General features: G+C 45.0%; 1 protein-coding gene across 1 annotated transcript in view; it reads right to left on the reverse strand.

Moving 5' to 3' along the window:
* Positions 1 to 20,459, reverse strand: part of AFF3 (ALF transcription elongation factor 3) — a 474,009-nt gene that overhangs the window by 12,904 nt on the left and 440,646 nt on the right. The window contains exons 15-18 of the mRNA XM_024743692.1: positions 18,027 to 18,228; positions 14,962 to 15,083; positions 4,113 to 4,176; positions 1,470 to 1,606 (exon numbers count right to left, since the gene is read on the reverse strand). Coding sequence (XP_024599460.1) covers positions 1,470 to 1,606; positions 4,113 to 4,176; positions 14,962 to 15,083; positions 18,027 to 18,228 — 525 coding nt within the window. The remainder of the gene's footprint in view (positions 1 to 1,469; positions 1,607 to 4,112; positions 4,177 to 14,961; positions 15,084 to 18,026; positions 18,229 to 20,459) is intronic.

The raw sequence follows: 20,459 nt of genomic DNA on the forward strand, positions 1-20,459 counted from the left end.
CTAGGATCTCTTAAAGTAATTTTAAGCTTTTTTTTTTTTTTTTTACTATGGCGATTTCTTTTCTTCACTGCCCAAAATGCTGTACCGGGTAAGAAAACGGTATGAAGGAATCACCAATACATTGGTGTAACAGAAATATTTTATTTATTTATTTATTTATTTATTTATTTTGTGTGTGTGTTTTTTTTTTTTTGCGGTACACGGGCCTCTCACTGCTGTGGCCTCTCCCGTTGCGGAACACAGGCTCCGGACGCGCAGGCCCAGCGGCCATGGCTCACGGGCCCAGCCACTCCGCGGCGTGTGGGATCTTCCCGGACCGGGGCACGAACCCGTGTCCCCTGCATAGGCAAGCGGACTCTCAACCACTGCGCCACCAGGGAAGCCCAATAGAAATACTTTAATAAGAAAAATGGTTGGAGAGTGTTAACTTTCAAAACATTCTTGAGAAGTACTTTTTGAAGATGATGTGTTCTTGACACTGGGATAACAAAGTCAAAGGCTGTCATCCTTTCCTACTTCCTGAAGGAGAACAGTGTAAAATACCAAGGAGCAAACCTGGGCCAATGCATATCAAGAAGGTTAAATTGAGGATGACTAGAAATCTTCCATCTGCAATGGTGAGACATGGTAAACCACATTTACTCTTAGGTTGCCTAGAATTCCAGAATTAGAAAAGTCCCTTAAAGTTAGTTTTGGGAAGGATTATTTCACATAATGGGTATTAGACATTATCCCAAGCAGTTGAACCAGCTAAAGACATAAAACATATGATGAAGGTTCCCAGTAGTGTTAATGGATGAAATTCCCTTAATCGTTCATTAAAGAGACATTAAGGATGTGCCTTTCCATGTTGTCATCATGGAAGACAAAGAGTCTCCCACCCAAGTCCTTGCTGTGCCCCAGTCAGAAAACCTGCTTCTGCGCATACCACAGGTCTTAACCCAGGCCGGGGGATGGCGCTCACGTCCAAGTCTTAGACCAGAACAACGCCAGCACCTCTTCAGATGGTCTCGTAGGATGGACTTCCTTTCCTAAAATCCCCTTGAATCTTCTTTCCTTTCATTAAATACTCCTGAATCATTTACTGATGAAGTTAGGATTTAGATTATATGAATCTGGATCAGGTTAAAAAAAAAAAAAAAGCAGTATGGAGATGTAGTGAATTCAGATTCTGCCACTTCCCAGCTGGGTGAAGTAGACATCTCACATCTCCCTCAGATTCAGCTTCCTTTCTGCAGCCAGCGGGGTTAGAGGAGCTGCCGCCACCCCCCGGCACTCACACGGAGAGCGAAGGAGGCAGCCTCTGCAAAAATGTCTTGCAAGATTGTCCACTCTTATTTGGGGGATGAACATTGGTTCTTGGTAGCTGACAGTGCAGGCTGACATTCTTTTCTGTGTTCACAGCACTTATATACATTCTTCCCTCCACCCCCAACCCCTGCCCCCAAGCAAGAAAACGCAGCGCTTACCTGATGAGCTCAACTGTTTCTGAATACATTGTATATGGAGATTTGGATTCCATTGGGCCCTGCTCCATTGCATTTCCACACTCAATGAATGACAAGGCTGCTTCAGCATAGTTCAGAGCCTTTCCAAACTTCTCCACCTGATCAAGAGAGTTAATACAGCGTCTTCCTTAGGAAGAGTTTTTCAAACAGCATTGTCACATAATCTATACACTTTGAGAAACCCGACTTTGAAGTTCCAAACTCCTGTGAATGGAGCTGAGAGAAGAGAGAAATAGGGTAATACCTTCTCTAGGTATTTTCACAAATTGCTACTGGTTTAGGGTAAGTGAGTAAATGGTTATACAGAATTATACCAAATCCACAACTGCCCATCAGAATTGTGCAGAACTTCACGGCTGCTTTAATTTCTGTTGCCCTCTTTCCAACTCCTAATGGTTTGTCAACTTTGCTCCTTGGTCCTCACTGCTGTGCTAAGTATATATCTACGTTCATAGGCCTGACTCCATGCAATAGTTTTCACACTTTTGGGGTATACTCTCACTTTGATGGTTTAAGGCCTTCCTTATTATCTTTTACACTATTTGTGACATTTCCATCTCCACGCCTTCCTTTAAGTATGTATTTTTTAGTTGTTTCGTTAGCAGTTAGAACGTCACCCTACGCGTGAGGGTGAGGAGAGAAAGGGAGAGGAGGTAGAGCTCAAGGCATGATTTCAGCTTGAAGGACACAACGTTGAAAATTAATTTAAAAAAGACCTTTTGGGATTATAGGAGGTCCCTAAATTTATGTTAATCTTTACCCCTATCAGTGAGGATAACCAAGAATCAGCTTTACGTTCTTAGGTTCTCATAAATCTAAACGTACACATCAGGTTCATGCGTGGTTCCGTGCATTCTTCCTCTCGGTGGATCATGACACATTCTAGATTTGAATTGCATCATCTCCGCAGTTTTCAAACATTCCTTCATCAATCAAAACAGAATTACACAGATACTCTTAACTACTGATCTAAGTCTTCCCTCTTAAAAAACCTCTCATTATTCATGACACCTCAGGAAAGGGAAATGTAGAGCAGAATTCTCCCGCATTAGCAAGTCAAAATTTTAAACAGCTTATAACCCTAAGAGGCTATAGAGCAATATTTCTTGGCAGTGCTTTCAGATTAAGGAAGTCATTTCTTTCAATATGTATTTGCTAAAGCACCTGATTCTGTGTGGTCTGTACTTGACACACAAAAGCTCCTTCCAGGAACATATATTTGGAGAGAAAAAATATGCACTCACAAGATAGCTCAAAGTGCATGGAAGTCTGTGATTAACTAACCGAATGCAAAGCAAGGAGTCCAATGCCAAAGAGAGGGCAGGAAGGGAGCAAGTGAGGCTCCCCAGGGAGGCTGGGGAGGAAACTGGGAAGGAACAGTATGATCTGGCTGAATTTGGGGAGGACACTGAAGGTGTGGGTGTGCGTGTGAGTGAGAGTGTGAGTGTGAGGCTCTGCAGGTGCAAAGACCTGCCAGCTGGCACGAGTCAGGTGTGCTTAGAGGCAGCAGGGGGCCAACATGGCTGGAGCAGAGTATCGCTGGGAAAGGCCAGGTTGGGCAAGATGACACTGACTGAGGAAGCCTAGTAAACACTGGATGATTCAGGCAGGAAATTTCATTCTGCTTTAAAATTCAATGTGACCATGCATAGGTTCCTTCGGGTGACCAGAACTCTCCATCAGACTGCGTGACTGTGATGACAGAAACTCTACCTCCTATTTCCCTTCTGTATTTTCTGACACCCCGTGGTTATTTCTCTGTACACCAGTGGACCTAGGCAGTTAGCTTCATATAAATGCATCCTTGGTGGGCAAAATCAGTAGCATTGGGAGGTGGGGTACAGTTATGGCTTTAGGCATCTTCAACCCTGGAATAATACTCTGAAGGTCATTTGAAATGCCATATTCACCTCCAGCACCCTGATTTCACTTATGAACACTGGAGGGGAGCAGAACTAGAATTACTAGATGGGAAAGACTCCCTTTGGATGAGATCTTCTGACAGAACAACCATATGATTTCTTTTAGAAAAAACCAGAAGTGTTCTAACTCTTGCCTGAAGGCTTTAAGCTTTCTCAAATAAATTATCCAAGTCAGAAAAGTTACTCTCTGAAAACATCAAATCCTACAACTTCAGGGTCTTATGTGCAGTGAAATAGTTTCTGGATTGTCCAGATTCATAGGAAAAATTCATTCTGGCAGGTACATATGAAGAACACAAGTCTTTTTGAAAAGGGATTTGATCCTGGGACCAAGCCAAGCGTTGGCCAGGCTAACAAGGGAGAAATATGCAAACTTGGGTGTTTTCTTTTTAAGGAAAAAAACTATTACCACCCACTGACTCCATTGCCTCTGGTTCCTATTCAAACTTTAGGTCTAAACTGAAATATTAGTTTATCCAGGGCTTCCTCCCAGTCAGACATCATTGGTTGAGGTCATAATTTATTGGGCGATGAGCAATGGATTATATAAACATTTTTGCCTTTAACAGACCCAGCCATCCTTGTAATAGATTTTATAATGACCCTAGCTATGTTGCCCCAGTGATGAAGCTGTGGTACAAACGTCATTTGGAGGACAGGATCTGGAGAGAAAAGGTCTTACCATTGCATCTGCTTTATGCTTCATTCGCTTAGCTTCTTGCATAAAATAATCTGCACTGCGTGGCCTACGAGGAGAGGGTGATATGAAACGTCATTACCGTGCAAGTGCAAGATCTCTGGAAAATATTCTTCCCTTTGCTCACACTTGAAGCACAATTTCAAGACTCTTCTTAAGACGGAATCAAGTATTTTTCTTTTCTTTTGCATTTCCGAACTACTATAGCCTATATGTAAAAGACTCCTATTATATTTCTCTTAAGTTAGCAATCCAGAACACACTCAATATATGCACATAAATATACACATTTACAGTGATTTTTAACATGGATCCCCAGTACCTAATTTGCAAATCAGACTTTTTATTGCACGGTTAAGAAAACAAGTGCAAAATCTTATTTCACAGGTTATTTACACAAAACAACCCCTTTTAAATGTAAAGATGGCAAAGGTATCTCATAATAATTGTATGGATGTGTACAGGTGAGTCTATTTCTGTACCCTTATGAAAATCAGTGCTGTTTGTATGCATAAATGGTACCCCAAGTTGCTTGTATCTCTATATCTAATTATTTTAAAGCTTTGCAACGAAAAATGAAAAGAGCTGCTGCTGTATGATTACATTCCAGGTGTAATAAAGTTAATTGTAAAATGATGTCTTCCTTGTCACCAGGCGAACATGGCATGTATTCTCTCTAGTTCTGGTTAACTGGCTGGTAAACATTAACACCAGACATGGGCATTATTAAAACAATAACCCTGGCCAGCGCTGACTCTGCTGAGAGATGAAGGGAATTCATCCAGAGATGGATGTGAGTGTGTGACATGACCCCAAGTTACACTAAACTACTCATCAGACAGTAACTTTAAATGCTTCATTGGATAGATTTTTAAAAATCTACATACTTTCGGTACCATCAGCATGAACTTGTTTTGCATTATGGGTCTTTATATATTCAGTAAACTTGACCTATTCATGTACACACCATAAGCCAGGACCCCCTGAATGGGAGATAAGATGTAAGTAGCAATATTAATCATGAACTGTTTAACCTATTTAATACACGTATTTTGAACTGCCTTCTTTCAGCTAAGGCGTCTTTTCCCCAATGCCGTATTAGGTAGTCAGAGCATCCTTTTATCCTAAGGGGTCAAAAGGCTTAGAAAAATCACACATACCATGTCAATGACATTACCATCCAAAACTATAATCCTCAGTTGAATGGTTTTAATCAATCGATCAAACAAATAAACAAACCAGGATCAAAGCGAATACTTAATTTTGAGTCACAAATCACAGAAGCAAGGAAAAGACCTCGGTTTTCTGTCTCTTCTTCCACATAAAATATTGTCAGTACTGTGGTAACACGCTGGGAGTTTCTAACTTTTCCAACAAAGAAATGAGGCACGTGGCTGCAGGATTTCCCTAATGTGCATGATGAAACTCTGCTTCTCCATCGTGAGCCCTTCACCATTTTTCCTGCCATGCAGGCCTGGACTCTTTCATTCATCATGATGGGTCTTCGTTGGTGGGTTAGGCCTGAGGTTTCCTTCAAAGGAAGGCCCTGCTCTGACCGGTTCTTCCTGTTCTAGTTTATTTCCTCAACGTTCACGCTTCTTCCATCTGAATGGCGTTTTAGTTGACTTTCACGATGGTTTTTTCTTCTCTGTCCACATATTGACCTTTGAACACATACTGGCTATCTGTGGGGTCTTTGATGCCGACTGTGGCAATTGACATTATTTTTGTTCTTGTTTTTGTTGTTTAATGGACTGACTTAATTTTTCTGAGCAGCTGTAGGCTCCAAGCAAAATGAAGTGGAAAGTGTACCTCGTGCTTCCGCATGTTCACAACCTCCCTCAGTACCAGCATCCCCACCAGAGCAGCACATTTGTTACCATCGATAAACCGAAACTGACGTATCATCATCACCCAAAGTCCACAGTTTACATTTGGGTTCACTCCTGGCGTTGCACATTCTGTGAGTTCTGAGAAATGTATAATGACACGTATCCACTGTTATAGTATCATACAGAAGAGTTTCATGCCTTAAAAACCCTCTGCAATATCTTTCGTTTGTCCTTTTGCTGAATGCCCCGAAGCAGAAGACCAGACCTACCTCTGCCCAAACCCAGATCTGACTCCTGAGCTTCAGATGGGGTCCTGGAGCCTATTTGTTCAGGACAAGAGTTCAGGCATCTCCATCCATCTCTCCCCCAGTTATCAAAGGCTATGAATGCTCCCTCGTAAACATCCCTTTCTTTCCCCAATGACCATATCCACCAAGTCTAGGCTTTCATCACCTCTCCTGGCCTCTAGTTTCACACCCATCCAATCTATTCTGAGCTTTAAGCCTTGACCAATGCTTGTAAAACGTGGCTCTCATTATATCACCATCCTACTCACAGACCTAAAATCCATCTCCAGGGCCTATGAATTCCAATCGCAGTTCAGGTCTCCAATCATCTTGCCTAACCCTCGTAACCGTACCACTTACTCACCACGCCCCTCAACCACAGCCAGAGAGGTGTGCTCACTGTCTGGCTGACATGCCAGGGCTGTCTTAGAAGCTCTGCTCACCCTTTCCGTCCTTCCTGGAACACTCACCTCTCTGCTCGTTCATTAAGTGCTTATGATGAGCCAGATGTTACCTGTCCCTCAAATTCTTAGGCCACAAGGCCTTCTTGGTAATTTTGGTCCATGATCAGCTATGTCTTTCCCGATCTCAGATAACACCTCTTGTTTACACTTCACTTCCAGGCATTTAATTACCTTCTGCTGTCCTGGGCTACAGTCACTGCATGGATGCAACTTTGCAGCTGGACCATTTTCAGCGGGGGCCCTGTCGTAGACCTCTTTGATCTTCCCCACCTTGTAGTTTTAGGTACATGGTAGAAGAGAAATGAACCCCCCCCCCTTGCATTCATATTTTGAGTTTCAAAGAGAGAGAGACAGGGTTGACTTCTGATGGGGTGCAGCCTCGAAGGCAATGAGCCAGAGAACATCTCCATGGCAACCTGAAATTCTCCACATCATTATCTGTCCCACACTCCGGTAGAGGAATCTGGTCGTTTTTCTCTTGCCCTGTTTTTTGTAGACCTCGTCACTAACGGATCATCCTTTTTTCAAATGCATTTCGTTCTCACGAACGAATTACTTTGGTAATAAGCAAAGGCATCTGTTAGCCTTCTTAGTTATCCCTGGGGTGGCAGTGCCACCTAATTCCTAATACGGGTACCTTAATCCATGCTGTTTTTATCTGCAGCATGTAAGTGTATCCTTTAAACCTGAGATGGAGGCTGAGTCACAAACTCTCACAACGGTGTAGGTGGATAAGTAACACATCTATTTTCTGACTACATCACAGCAGCTACAACATTAACCTGAGATGCTGAAGAAATGTATTATCAGGGCCTGTTTAGGTTCACGTAAGAATTCTCATCTTTGCATCTAATGGAGGGCTTATTACACTGAGTCACTGAAGATTGCTTGATGATTGGCCCATTTGTTTTCCTTTCAGGTGATTTCTAGAGCCACACTCCTAGATCAGATCATTATAAAGGCAACGGGATGATGGGATGTCACCCAGATTGTCCGGCAAGGCAGTGGACACGTGCTGTCATGAAGGTATCACTCCGACGGTGACTTTCAAGTCAGCAGGAAAGTAAAACTGCTGTCACCATTGTGGCAGCTACAAAATATAACATGGCACAGGCACTAAAATGAATCTAACGATCGTGGCGTTCAAACTCATTTTTCATTGAATCTTCTTTCTTTTCTTTCACGTGGAAAACTTAGAGTTTTGCTTTTCGTTGTGATCATAAGGTTCTTCACATCGTTTCTCACAGCGATGGTATTTGATGATGATACGTGAGCAACCCTACGGAAAGCACAGTCCAACATCATGCATGTAACTAACCGTGTCTCTGGGGCTCTTCAGAAGCTGGGCTTGAGTGATCCAAAAGCCAAAGCCGAGCCACGTGTATCTTTGTTATAAGAGCTCTCGGCAACAACAAAAAAAATGGGAGCACTTGATCCAGAGGGAATGTGCCCTCCTCACCTCTCATTGCCCCCACCTACACCGAGCCACCTTAGTTCTAAGCAGCGGCGGGGGCTGAGCTACCCTAAAATTTCTTCTGGCACCAGCGTATTACAGCAACCTCGCTCTTTGTTCTCCTTTGTGGCTGAGATGGAGTTGAACGCTCTCCCACGGAGAGGCTGGCAGGCTGCTTTCTGTGATTCCTACCTCTGTGAAATGCACCTCCCCAGCAAAACCAGCCTGCTTTGTGAAAACTGGCAGAGATGGCGAACTCAACGTGTCTGAACAAACGGGTTCCTTGGCATAGCAGAAGTGGGGATCATTTTCTTAGGGAAGTTGAAATCCAAATCAGACAACTAGGCAACTGCACACCAAATGAATTCGTCATCTGATAGCCTGTCAGCTTGTCATTTAATAAGTCCCCGAGGTGTTACTGTGGCCCAAGCTGTGAGGTACTTTCTTTACCAAGAAGAACGCGTAAGAAGTGAGGTAATTGTTTTTCACGCACTGAGTAAGTGGATGCTGCTGACGAGGGCACTGCACAGCCAGGGCCCCCGGTGCTGCCGTTGGCTTTATGAGTGCTTGCCGAAGGAAGCAGGAAGACTGCTTTCGGCAGCAAGGATTCAAATGCGGCTTTTGTTTCTACACCCTTGACGTTGGCTGGGACCCCCGAGTCCCTGGCTTCTCAGAAGCATAAGCAGTCACTCATCGTGTCTCCTACAGGCCACAGGCTCTTGCAGGTGACTCCTCTCTCGGCCACACATAGAAGACGGCGTGTGCTTTCCAGGACACACAGGCTAAACGGCAGGTTTTTGTCACGTGAGCATAAGCCACTTTCTATCGAAATGGAAACACATCAGTTTGATTGTTGGTCTTCTCTGGGTGTGATATTTAACAAATGAATTTATTTACAAAACAGAAACAGACTCACAGGCTTAGAAAACAAACTTATGGTTGCCAAAGGGGAAAGGCGGGGTCAGGGATAAATTAGGAGCTTGGGATTAACATAGACACACTCCTATATATACAATCTATAATCGATAAGGACCACTATATAGCACAGGGGACTCTACTCATTACTCTGTAATAACCTATATGGGAAAAGAATCTGAAAAAGGATATACGAATATGTATAATTAAATCACTTTGCTGTACACCTGAAACTAACACAACATTGTAAACCAACTGTATTCCAACATAAAATCAAAAATTAAAAAAGGGCTTCCCTGGTGGCGCAGTGGTTAAGAATCCGCCTGCCGATGCAGGGGACACGGGTTTGAGCCCTGGTCCGGGAAGATGCCACATGCCGCAAAGCAGCTAAGCTCGTGTGCCACAACTACTGAGCCTGTGCTCTAGAGCCCGCGAGCCACAACTACTGAAGCCCGCGTGCCTAGGGCCCGTGCTCCGCGACAAGAGAAGCCACCGCGATGAGAAGCCCACGCACCGCAAGGAAGAGCAGACCCCGTTCGCCGCAACTAGAGGAAGCCCGCACGCAGCAACAAAGACCCAACGCAGCCAAAGATAAATACATAAAATAAAATAAACCATGATAACTGTAGAAAAACGACTGATAAAAATTAATCAAAAAGGATAAAATCATTTTACAAGCCCTTAAAATGATCAGAGAGCTCAGATTTCAATCAGGGAGATCTAAAAGGTCTTATCCCCAACTCCTGCCCTCCCAACACCCCCAGCCAAGTCCTTTTTTTTCCTTTCTTTCAGTTTTGGTTAGAAAAAAATAAAAACCTGGCTGAGAGGGGTCCATAAGTGAAAAAATTCCATATGAAGAACAGAAAGGCACATGAATGGTGTATCAGGAAAGGTGGGGTCCAGCTTTGAAGCGACTGGGAAGGGGAGCCCCTCGGGAGAGGAAGAACGGCCACAGCACGCCCTCCGTGGGCGCGCCTTGCCTCGATGTAACATCACCTACTCAAGGATTTCAGTTGGTGTCCTCTCACTCAATCATCTGGCCTTTCACATACAGGAATCTTCCACCCTCTATAAAATTTAAACGCTTTTAGCTATGAGGCTGCTGAGCATCGTATCACAAATGCCGACTCCCTCTTCCTGCCCTGCCAGCCACATCTCCCAGGCCGGGGCTTCAACACCGCGTGGCGAGGGAGTCTTCTCTCGGCGTAGGGAGGTTTAAGTGGTTGGGTTCCTGGTATCGGTGCCACGGGGACAGATGGGGCGTTTGCTGGTGTGGCTGCATGTGATGATCATGACTGACTCTTCCTTGTGAAATGTGGGCAGGAGACAGCACATCCTTCTGGAAACAGCGGGCAGGGCTGGCACCCGGGGTTCTCTGGCTCCCCAGCACAGCAATATGGCATGTGGGAAGAGAGGCCAAGCATTTCACCACTCAGCTCTGCTCTGACGTCTGTACTGAGGACTTCGTGACACGATTGTTCCCTGGATTTTCCAGCGCCAAGAACTCCCCTGTCACTAATTATGACACCAAGTAATTTACAGCTCACGGCTCTGCACTAATAAGATCCGTTTCTAGGCTTGGAGTTGAATCAAGTGCTGTCACTCATGGACATAAATCCTCACAGATTTTTTTTTAAACAGAAGTTTGGTAATTACACCTTAAAATCAGGGCTCTCGAGGAGAGAAAGTGGTGCACGGCTAAACGTCAGGGGTGATCCTGCAGGACAGGCTGACCTGGATCACAGTTTTGAAACAAATTATTCGGTTCAGTTCCGTCTACATCCTGAACGGGTAAGTGACCTAGGAAAAGGGCCTGGAAGCCCGTGAATTTAAACTGACTTGCATGTAGTAGATTCCTTACATTCACGGAAAGAGAAAGAAAAAAAGATGCAGGCGTTACCCTCTGGGATTGTTATTCTCATTCAGCTGGGGCCATTCAACGGTTGTTATTTGAGTGCCCACTGGAACCGGGCGGCCGTTTGTCTGAATCTCCTGTTTATTCAACCGTCAACGAGTATTTGTAATACAAAAGGATGAGTTTACTTTTTTTAAAAAAAGCTACTTGATGTGGCTTTAAAAGTCACATGATAGGATGGCATCTGTCACTCACTGGAGCGCTGTAAATGGATTTCCATCAACTCTAAATCATTCCGCTGCTAATTCTCTAGTTCTTTCTTTCCTTCTGGTGGCCTCTCTTTGGTCATGTCACTGCCTGTTGACACCTCTAGTGAGGAGAAGTCAAGGAAAATGATAGGAGCCAGGTCATGGTCCTTGAAGCTGGTGCAGAGCAGAGAGGGAGCGGAGGCGGCTAAGGTTGTGGTCCATGGGAAGCTTCCTGGAGAGGCCACCCATATGCCTCCATCTTCCCTCAATTAATAACTGAGAATGAATCAATCATATACCCTTGTTCCTACCACTGGACCTCAGAACACACCAACTGAACCTGGGAGACACTTTACATACTTTTAGGTGACTTCCTAGACCAGTGATCTCTTTATTATTATTATTATTTTTAAAATATTTATTTATTTATTTGGTTGCACCGGTCTTAGTTGTGGCAGGTGGGCTCCTCAGTTGTGGCATGTGAACTCAAAGTTGCGGCATGCACGTGGGATCTAGTTCCCTGACCAGGGATCAAACCTGGGCCCTCTGCATTGGGAGCGTGGAGTCTTAACCACTGTGCCCCCAGGGAAGTCCCCCCAGTGATCTCTTAACGGACATATTTTTATTGTTCCAATGAAGAGACAATGCCTGTTTTTGCTTTTCAAGCTTGAAGAATCTTCCCACGACTTTCTCAGTTCAGCAGTTAAGTGGCTGTTTGAGTTGCATGTTTCTCTTACTGTCATGGATTTCAAATCAATTGGGACATGTGGCCACTGGAAGATGTCTCTCTCTATATATGATGGATGTGAAACAGTGCTTTTTTATTCTATTGTATCTTTATCCATAAAGGGAGAAACACTGTATTGTAGGCTGCCAGCCAGAAAAATCACACACATTGCTAATGGGAAGAACGAATGATAACCGCCTCTTGGCTGATACAGATAGGGACAAAATTATATTAGCTGCAGTCCCAGCAGAATGAGAAACATTTCCTCTTGTAGACAGTCTAAGACACTGCAGGTAGAAGTAGGACCATTTAGTTGTTGCTGTTTCAGACTTAGCTTTCTGGTCCATACACTGGGAAATTCCTTACATTTTAATTTCTCATACATGTGTGTGTTTAAACACCATGCCCTTAATACATATGATGCTTTGGGTACCTTACTGTCAAATGCACGTGTGTTTGTTCATGTTGTAGATTATGACTGCTTCTCCTTTTTTTTTTTTTTTTTGCTCCCTGAGTCCAGATCTTTTATAATACCTGCAACTTTCTTTTTCCTTTTAAATTTATTTTTTATTGGGCTTCCCTGGTGGCACAGTGGTTGACAGTCCGCCTGCCAATGCAGGGAACACGGGTTCGTGTCCCGGTTCGGGAAGATCCCACATGCCGTGGAGCGGCTGGGCCCGTGAGCCATGGCCGCTGAGCCTGCGCGTCCGGAGCCTGTGCTCCACAACGGGAAAGGCCACAACAGTGAGAGGCCCGTGTACCGCAAAAAAAAAAAAAAAAATTTATTGAAGTATAGTGGATTTACAATGTTGTATTAATTTCTGCTGTACAGCAAAGTGACTCAGTTATACACACACACACATATATATACATTCTTATTTATATTCTTTTCCATTATGGTTTATCTCAGGACACTGAATATAGTCCCCTGTGCTATACAGTAGGACCTTCTTGTTTATCCATTCTATACATAATAGTTTGCATCTACTAACCCCAAACCCCCAGTCCATCCCTTCCCATCTGTCAGCTTCTTGAGATGAATAAGGGCAGTTTTGGGACTGGTAAAAATGACACGTTGGCTTTGAATGATGTCTAAAGCCCCGTTTCCATTCTTATAAAGACTTGATTTGTAAGATAAGTATAATTGTTTTTAATTCCTCAAAGAACTGGGTTGCAACCTAAACGATATGGAGGCTGACCCATCCATATAACTACTTTGTCTTCAATTTGCTTAATATTAGGAAAAGCATCTTTAATTAAGATGAAAATCACGAGATTCCTATATCTTCTGAATGCAAATTTCCACACTGTCATTAAACACGATTCTAATCTCCTGTTTTTGCAAATGGTTAAAGCTCCCTTGAACAATTTACACCACCAAACCCTAATTATATATGGAGTTGACTGCCTGATTGTACTCCCATTACACGCCCCCCACCCTGGGGATTAATTACCACCTCCCTTGAGGCCCAGGGCAGCGGGCAAGGAGGGGAAGGGGAGATGCTGAGGGTCAGGGGAGGGCGTGCTTGGGGCTGAGTGCAGCTGCGGCAGCCACGGGAAGAGGAGAGAAACACACGTCCTCCTGGGCCACCCTTACACTTTGGTAAAACCAATTATCTGGGAACGTGTTCAATAAAGAAACAAAATAATGTGGATTTGGCTTTGAACCCTCAAAGTCTGTGCCCTAAGTAGCTTAATGAAGTCCAAGCAGGGCTTGAGGGCTACAACTCGGTATTCTTTTTTTTTATTTTTGCGGTACGCGGGCCTCTCGCTGCTGTGGCCTCTCCCGTTGCGGAGCACAGGCTCCGGACGCGCAGGCTCAGCGGCTATGGCTCACGGGCCCAGCCGCTCTGCGGCATGTGGGATCTTCCCGGACCGGGGCAGGAACCCGTGTCCCCTGCATCGGCAGGTGGACTCTCAACCACTGCGCCACCAGGGAAGCCCTAACTCGGTATTCTTGCTTCTTGGAGGTGAACCAACCGATCGTGCCTATACTCTAAGTGAAGATAGGATTGGAAAGTAGGATGGGAGGGAGATGAGGGTGGAAGAGTCATCACCACCGCGCTGAGCTTTCACTTCTCAGGTGGTCACGCTCAGGAGAGACCATCTCACTGGATCGCAGAAGAGCCCGTCATGACAGTCACTTTTTCCGATTAGGAAGCTGGGACTCAGAGACATTTAGCACCATTTTATTTTCTGACTTCGGGTGAGGGTCGTGGCTTACCGTCTGTCCCCTCAGCCAGACTGTCAACAGTCAGAGAGCAGGGTGTTCTCTCACTGTTGCCCGCTGCTCCACGCCGGGATTTAAGGGCGTGCCTCAAACACACACACCGCACGCTTGGTGAACGGCTCAGATTGAAAGGCGGATTCAAGGCGAACTCTTGAGACCATACCTGCTGCCTTCCAGGCTTGTCCTTGACACATATTTTTTCCCCAAGAGCCTAAATAATTTTCAGTATCATTTTATCATTTCTCATTTGTCATTTTCAGCATCTCCAGAGCATTCCAGGATGTTAATTTATTCCTTTTCTTTTGTTTCTCCTCCTCTTAAATCCATGCCGGGAACGGAACTAATACTTGGGTTTCGGTGTTAGGACTGAGAGATGGATGACAGGATATTTTCTCCTGTATAAGAACTGTTTACACTTTTATAAAGACTACAGCATTTTAGAGGGAAAAAAAAAGCTTTCAGGAGTGAATCTCTATTATTCTTTGCCTGTTATAATTTACAAAAACAAAAAATGCTTCTCCTTCTGGCAGCACACAACCCCAAATGCAGGGGCTTAGAAATATGACTCATTGATGCCATTTAGCTTAGTTTTCTGACATCCTGGAGGCAGCCCTGTTAGCCCTGGTTGTTCTATTCACTCAGAAGTCTCCCAGGACTCAGGGGTACACCTGGAGTGAAGCTGCAATTCCCTTCGAGAGGGTGACATTTAACAGATGAGATCACATGACAGAAATGGCCACCCCGTGAATCAGATGCATATTAAACCATCTCCCTTCTCCCACTGATCTGGCCCTCACCGTACCAACCAAGGGTCCACACTTACATGTCATCGAAGATGAGTTTCTGCCTCTTGCAGTCCCTGTGGCCGTTGGAGCCTGGAGACCATGGCTCTGTCTGTGGCCGTGACTTGTGGAGAACGTTTTCGGAATTGCTGTGAGCCGCTTTCTAAACAACAAACAAACACACCTGTATTTGAGAAACTGGCCACCTGGCTGAAGGAGCAACCTGTCAGAATCGCTTGTGTTCTGTGTTCTAGGTTAGAGCTGATGGTGCTTTCCTTGTTGAGATAAAGAAGAAGAAGTACTTGCACTACAGGTCTCAAGCTGGAGGCTTTTACATACGTGGTCAAATGTCATTCCTGGGACATCAAAAGGGCACCACTCTCTTGGGCTTCCCTGGTGGCACAGTGGTTGAGAGTCCGCCTGCCGATGCAGGGGACGCGGGTTCGTGCCCCGGTCCGGGAAGATCCCACATGCCGCGGAGCGGCTGGGCCTGTGAGCCACGGCCGCTGAGCCTTCGCGTCCGGAGTCTGTGCTCCGCGACGGGAGAGGCCACAACAGTGACAGGCCCGCGTACCGTTAAAAAAAAAAAAGGAATCTCAGTGTGCCCACTCCCGCAGATCCAGATCTTGAACTCGCCCAAGCTCAGATGGCTATTGTGGGTGGAGGCTGGGGGCTTAGGATTCAGGCTCCTACGCTTCCCAGTTGGCTAGACCCATGGTTGTCCAAATGGACTGCATCAGAATCACCATTAACACACAGCCAGCTGGGCCTCACCGCCAGCATCTCTGACTCAGTACGTCTGGGGAAGAGCCTGACAACATGCATTGCTAACAAGTTCCAGGTGATGCTGGTCCAGGAGCCAAGCTCTCAGAACCACTGAGCTATAGTCATCCCTCACAAAAGAGGTCATTCAGGTCACAATTGACTGGTTCTCATCAGCTGTCTGTGAAGAACAGGGAGAGCCAAAGGGAATCACTAGAAATTATTTAACATGTGTTTTAAGAAGGAACACTCTGGATCTGGGGAAAAATGGAAACACCCTTTTCCCTGGAGATGCGGACATTATAGAGAGCACCTACTGTGTGCCGACGTCTGGATAATAAAACACCCCTGTTTTAGTTAGGAGATTCAAATGGATTCCTCTGAAGTAATTAAGGTGGAGTGTATATCAATGCTTCTTTAAATATGGACCGATTTTATGCGTAGATCAAGCCTCTTTGTTATGAGAGCCTCCAGGACTCTGGGCGTTTCCTTTCTGGCATGCAGGGTAGTAAATTACGGATGTGTGTGAGCCCTGCTCTAAGTGGCTCTCCCCAGCTAGACTGTAAGCTATCCTGCAGGCAGAGACTGAACCCTTTAGATCATCAGTGCGTCTCTGTTATGTAGCAAAGTGCCTGGGACACAGTAAATACTTCCTTGATAAACACCCGTTCAGTGAAAAGAATGCCTCAATAAAGTCTATCATTGTTTTACGATTCTCTGCATATCATAGTTGCTTGTGATTGAAGGATCTAGAGGCAAAGAAAAGTTGTGTTTGGTTTAAAATTGGAATCGTTAGCTTTTTATTTGTTTTTTCTAATATGGTCTTCTCAGATTCGTGTATCCTAGAACCAAAGATAATTGCTCCCAAATGAGGGTGCATAAAGCGGTTAATTTCCTGATGTTCAGTAAGATTTAGGCTCTTGCCGGACCATCTACCAACTTTTTTTGCCTCTTTAATTCATGGGATAAAGCATGACATGCTGCCTCCCACCACTTTCTTTGCAGAGTCCTATTGCCAAGTCTCATTTCTCCCTGCCTCACAAAGCCCCACTGGTTTTGAGAGGCACAGGGGGAAGAGTTTGGAATTAAATAATGTACCTGGAGGATGCACGGTCCAGGGCCACCCGCTGTTAGATGGAGGGTGGCAGGAAACAGGAACTTACATGCAGTGTTAGCTGCACAGGTGTCCATAGGGGTTGGGTTCTTTAGGGGGTACTGCCTCATTGAAATCTTACACCACCGTTTTGCAAATGAAACAGGCTCAAGAGATTAAGCAACCGGCCCGCGGTCACATGGTGACTAAGCGATGAGGCTAGAGGGGAACCCAGGTTCCCAGGGGAATACAGCGTGTTGGAATCACCCTTGACAAAGTCACTGGAAGAGGAGTGGTGGCAGCTGTCCCACCCTGGTCACCACAATGGTCACTGAGGGCAGCGGGGAGCCCTGCAACTTTGGCCTTGGGCTCCAATCCCGGATTTAGCTCTGCCCCAGGGGCAAGAAATCTTTTCCAATAGAAAGATTGGTTGGTCCAAAATTCCCAATTTACTTTGTCCTGGGAGAGTTACGTTAGGGCTAATTCTTTTCAGGATGGGAAATGAAGTCCTCCAAAGAGTGTTCCTAAGCAGAAGAGGCTTAAAATGCCTCCTCCGTTTCTTCGGCAGCTGCCTGTGCGAGAGCCGAAGAGCAGCTGCTTTGCCAGGTCTTCCCAGACCAGCCTTTAGGGCTGCTTTGTGGGACCTCACTGGTCACCACATATCAATGTAATCTTCCTCGACCAGGACAGGCTCCCATCGGTAATCCACCCGTTGGACCAAACGGAGGTATGATGCCACTGCAGCCAGGCATCCCACAGCAACGAGGAATGAGACCCCCAATGCCGCCTCATGGTCAGTACGGCGGTCATCCCCAAGGCGTGCCAGGTTACCTTCCTGGTGCTACGCTGCCATGTGGGCAGGGACCGTCAGCGGGGCCCCCTTACCAAGGTGGGCCTCCTCGACCTCCTGCAATGTCGCAAGGTGGGTGTTACTGATCTTAGGTCATCCAGTCCAATACGTTTGGAGATTAAACCTTTTCTCAGCCTGTGCTGTTTATACAGCCAAGCTTTCTGTCAATAAGGCCTCCTTGTGGCTTGAACAAACATTATCCTCCCACATACCAGAAACTATCGGACATTTATTTTACCTAGGAAAATTTATTTGGAATAATAAAGCAGGAGCTTTTCCTGAAGTTGCAAGTTAAAAAAAAAACAAAGCTTGTGTTCGGACTGTGCTGGGCTAGAGGCAGAGTAGAGGGGTGTGCTCATTTTCACTCTTGTTTTATCTGGGGCAGAAGAGTATCAACGTACCGTGAGGTCTCCACCATGGGTCTGCAGCTGGTTCTCAGCCTTATGCTTTTTGGTGGACGAGGCGGAGGTGAACAAACCGTTGCTGTTCGATCTGCTGGGGGACGTCAGGTCCTCGCCGGGGTATTTGTGTTTAGATGCGTCGGAGAGGGGTGAGGTGGGTGAGCGGAGCATTTTTTCATTTTTATTTATTGGGATTGCCAAGCTGTAAACGGAAATCACAGTAATGGAATGTCACACACTCAGCGCGTGGCATGGTAAATGTTTTATATGTGACCCTCCCACTTAAAACCTGCTGGTAGGAAGACGTTTATTGGGAATTATCATGCCAGGAAACGATTTTATGGCATTAGGACCGTAACGAACAATAAAGAAATTTCGTTCATGGTTTCTTTACTCGTCCTCCCAGAAAAAAATAGTAATCTGGAGTCAAATAACTAAGCATAATAATACCTTCATTTCCCAAGTTCTTCATCCAAGGATCTCAAAATACACGACAAACAACTTACTGTTTTCCTGACAAGTGTAAAAACAGCAGGTAACGGGAAACTCAAATTACACACGAGATCTCCACTTCCAAAAGGACTTTTGCTAACACCTGAGCTTGTACTAATTATTATATGGAGAATCACAGAATAACCGAGCACGAACCCACCTTCTAATTGTTAGGTAGCTAGGCATGGATCAGAATAAACAAAGAATAGAAAGCTGTCATTAGAAATGACATTTTCTGATTCCTAGCTCCTTATTTTACCTTCCAAACTATTGTCTATGCCTAAATATAAATCCCCTCACACCCCGCCAAAGACCACCAGAGAAGGGAGTCACATTTGAGTCTTTGCAATGTACATTATGTAGACAGGGCTCTCTCCGCTGAAACAAAAATTGGGGGAAGACACATTAGCCTCAAATAAACTCAATCATTGCTAATTTGGGATGCTTCTAGAAGTCACCTGGTAGAGTCAGTTGAAATAAATTCATTTGACGAAGATTTAGTCATTATTCCCGCAGTTGTGACTTCTTAATTGCATGTGTTGACTATCACTGCAAACAAGCCAGTAAAGTCACTTTTTATTTTTAAGCAATTTCCTTAGTTGGTGGTCACAGTGTAGAAATTACAAACACAGGCCTCTAGAACAAACGAGAAGCCAAGGTTCTTAATGTTATGCCAACAGATCTGTGTCGGGAGAGAATTTCTGATGACAGCTTTCTGGTTCAAAAAGTACTGTGCATCCAACAACTTAGAAGTGAGAAGGTGTGTTCTCGAAAACTGCCTTGGACGAGTCAAAAGTGGCTCAGCCAGTGAAGATGAAAACACTGATGTTGAAGACGGACATGAACCGTCTGAATATAACTGTTTCTTGACATGTGAGTGAAAAAGTCTTATTTCTAAGTCTCAATTATTTTACATACTACATGATCTTAAATGTTTGCAGAAAACTAAATTATTACATTAAATATTGTCATGAACGTATGACTATGCCTTCTTCATCATTATAAGTTTATCTATTCGGGTTGACCAAAGTAACTTGGAAACGTTCTTGGGATCGCATCTTTGGGATGGGCGATCACCATATATGAAGGATTGTCTTATTACACAGGTAAAGCTTAACAGTGGTAATCACAATTCCAGAGGTACACAGGCCACCTTTCTAAGAAAAACTCAAAGCACTTTCATATGCGTTGAGTCCTTACTTAACATAAGTGAAACTATCAGAGCCAGGAGGCTCTGCCAGCAAAAACTCTAGAGCAAGAGCTCTTATCCTGGGGTCCCCGCACTTGCATGGGAAAGAAGTTGCATCCTTAACCTCTCACCGAAACTGAACATTTCCTTTAACTACGAACAAAGGCAAGAAACCATAGTGGTGGTTAAGCAGGAGTACCACTAGCAAGACCTGGGATTGTGTCACCAGTGGAAATCACAGATATTTTCATGCCTTACCAGTTGTGGCAGACATCCTGGAATATGGTTTATACTCATCACTACTATGGTCATTACTAGATCTGCTAGAAAGGTTATTTAAGGCATGAACAAAGAAGCACATATATAACTCTATCACACATTTAAAAAGACATTTTTGAGGGCTTCCCTGGCGGCGCGGTGGTTGAGAGTCCGCCTGTCGATGCAGGGGACGCAGGTTTGTGTCCCGGTCTGGGAAGATCCCACGTGCCGCGGAGCGGCTGGGCCCGTGAGCCATGGCCGCTGAGCCTGCGCGTCCGGAGCCTGTGCTCCGCAACGGGAGAGGCCACAACAGTGAGAGGCCCGCGTACGGCAAAAAAAAAAAAAAAAGAAAAAAAGAAACTTTTGAGCCGTATTTTCCCCATTCACATTTCCTCAATATTTTGGGATGCCATCTGCTTGGCCCAGAGGACTGTGGGCTCGGGCAGCTTGTGTGTGTTGCTGTTTCTCGCTCAGACCTTGAAGGGCTCTCGCCC

Source organism: Neophocaena asiaeorientalis, unplaced genomic scaffold (genome assembly GCF_003031525.2).
Source record: "Neophocaena asiaeorientalis asiaeorientalis breed wild unplaced genomic scaffold, Neophocaena_asiaeorientalis_V1.1 scaffold114, whole genome shotgun sequence".
NCBI classification, from domain to species: Eukaryota; Metazoa; Chordata; class Mammalia; order Artiodactyla; family Phocoenidae; genus Neophocaena; species Neophocaena asiaeorientalis.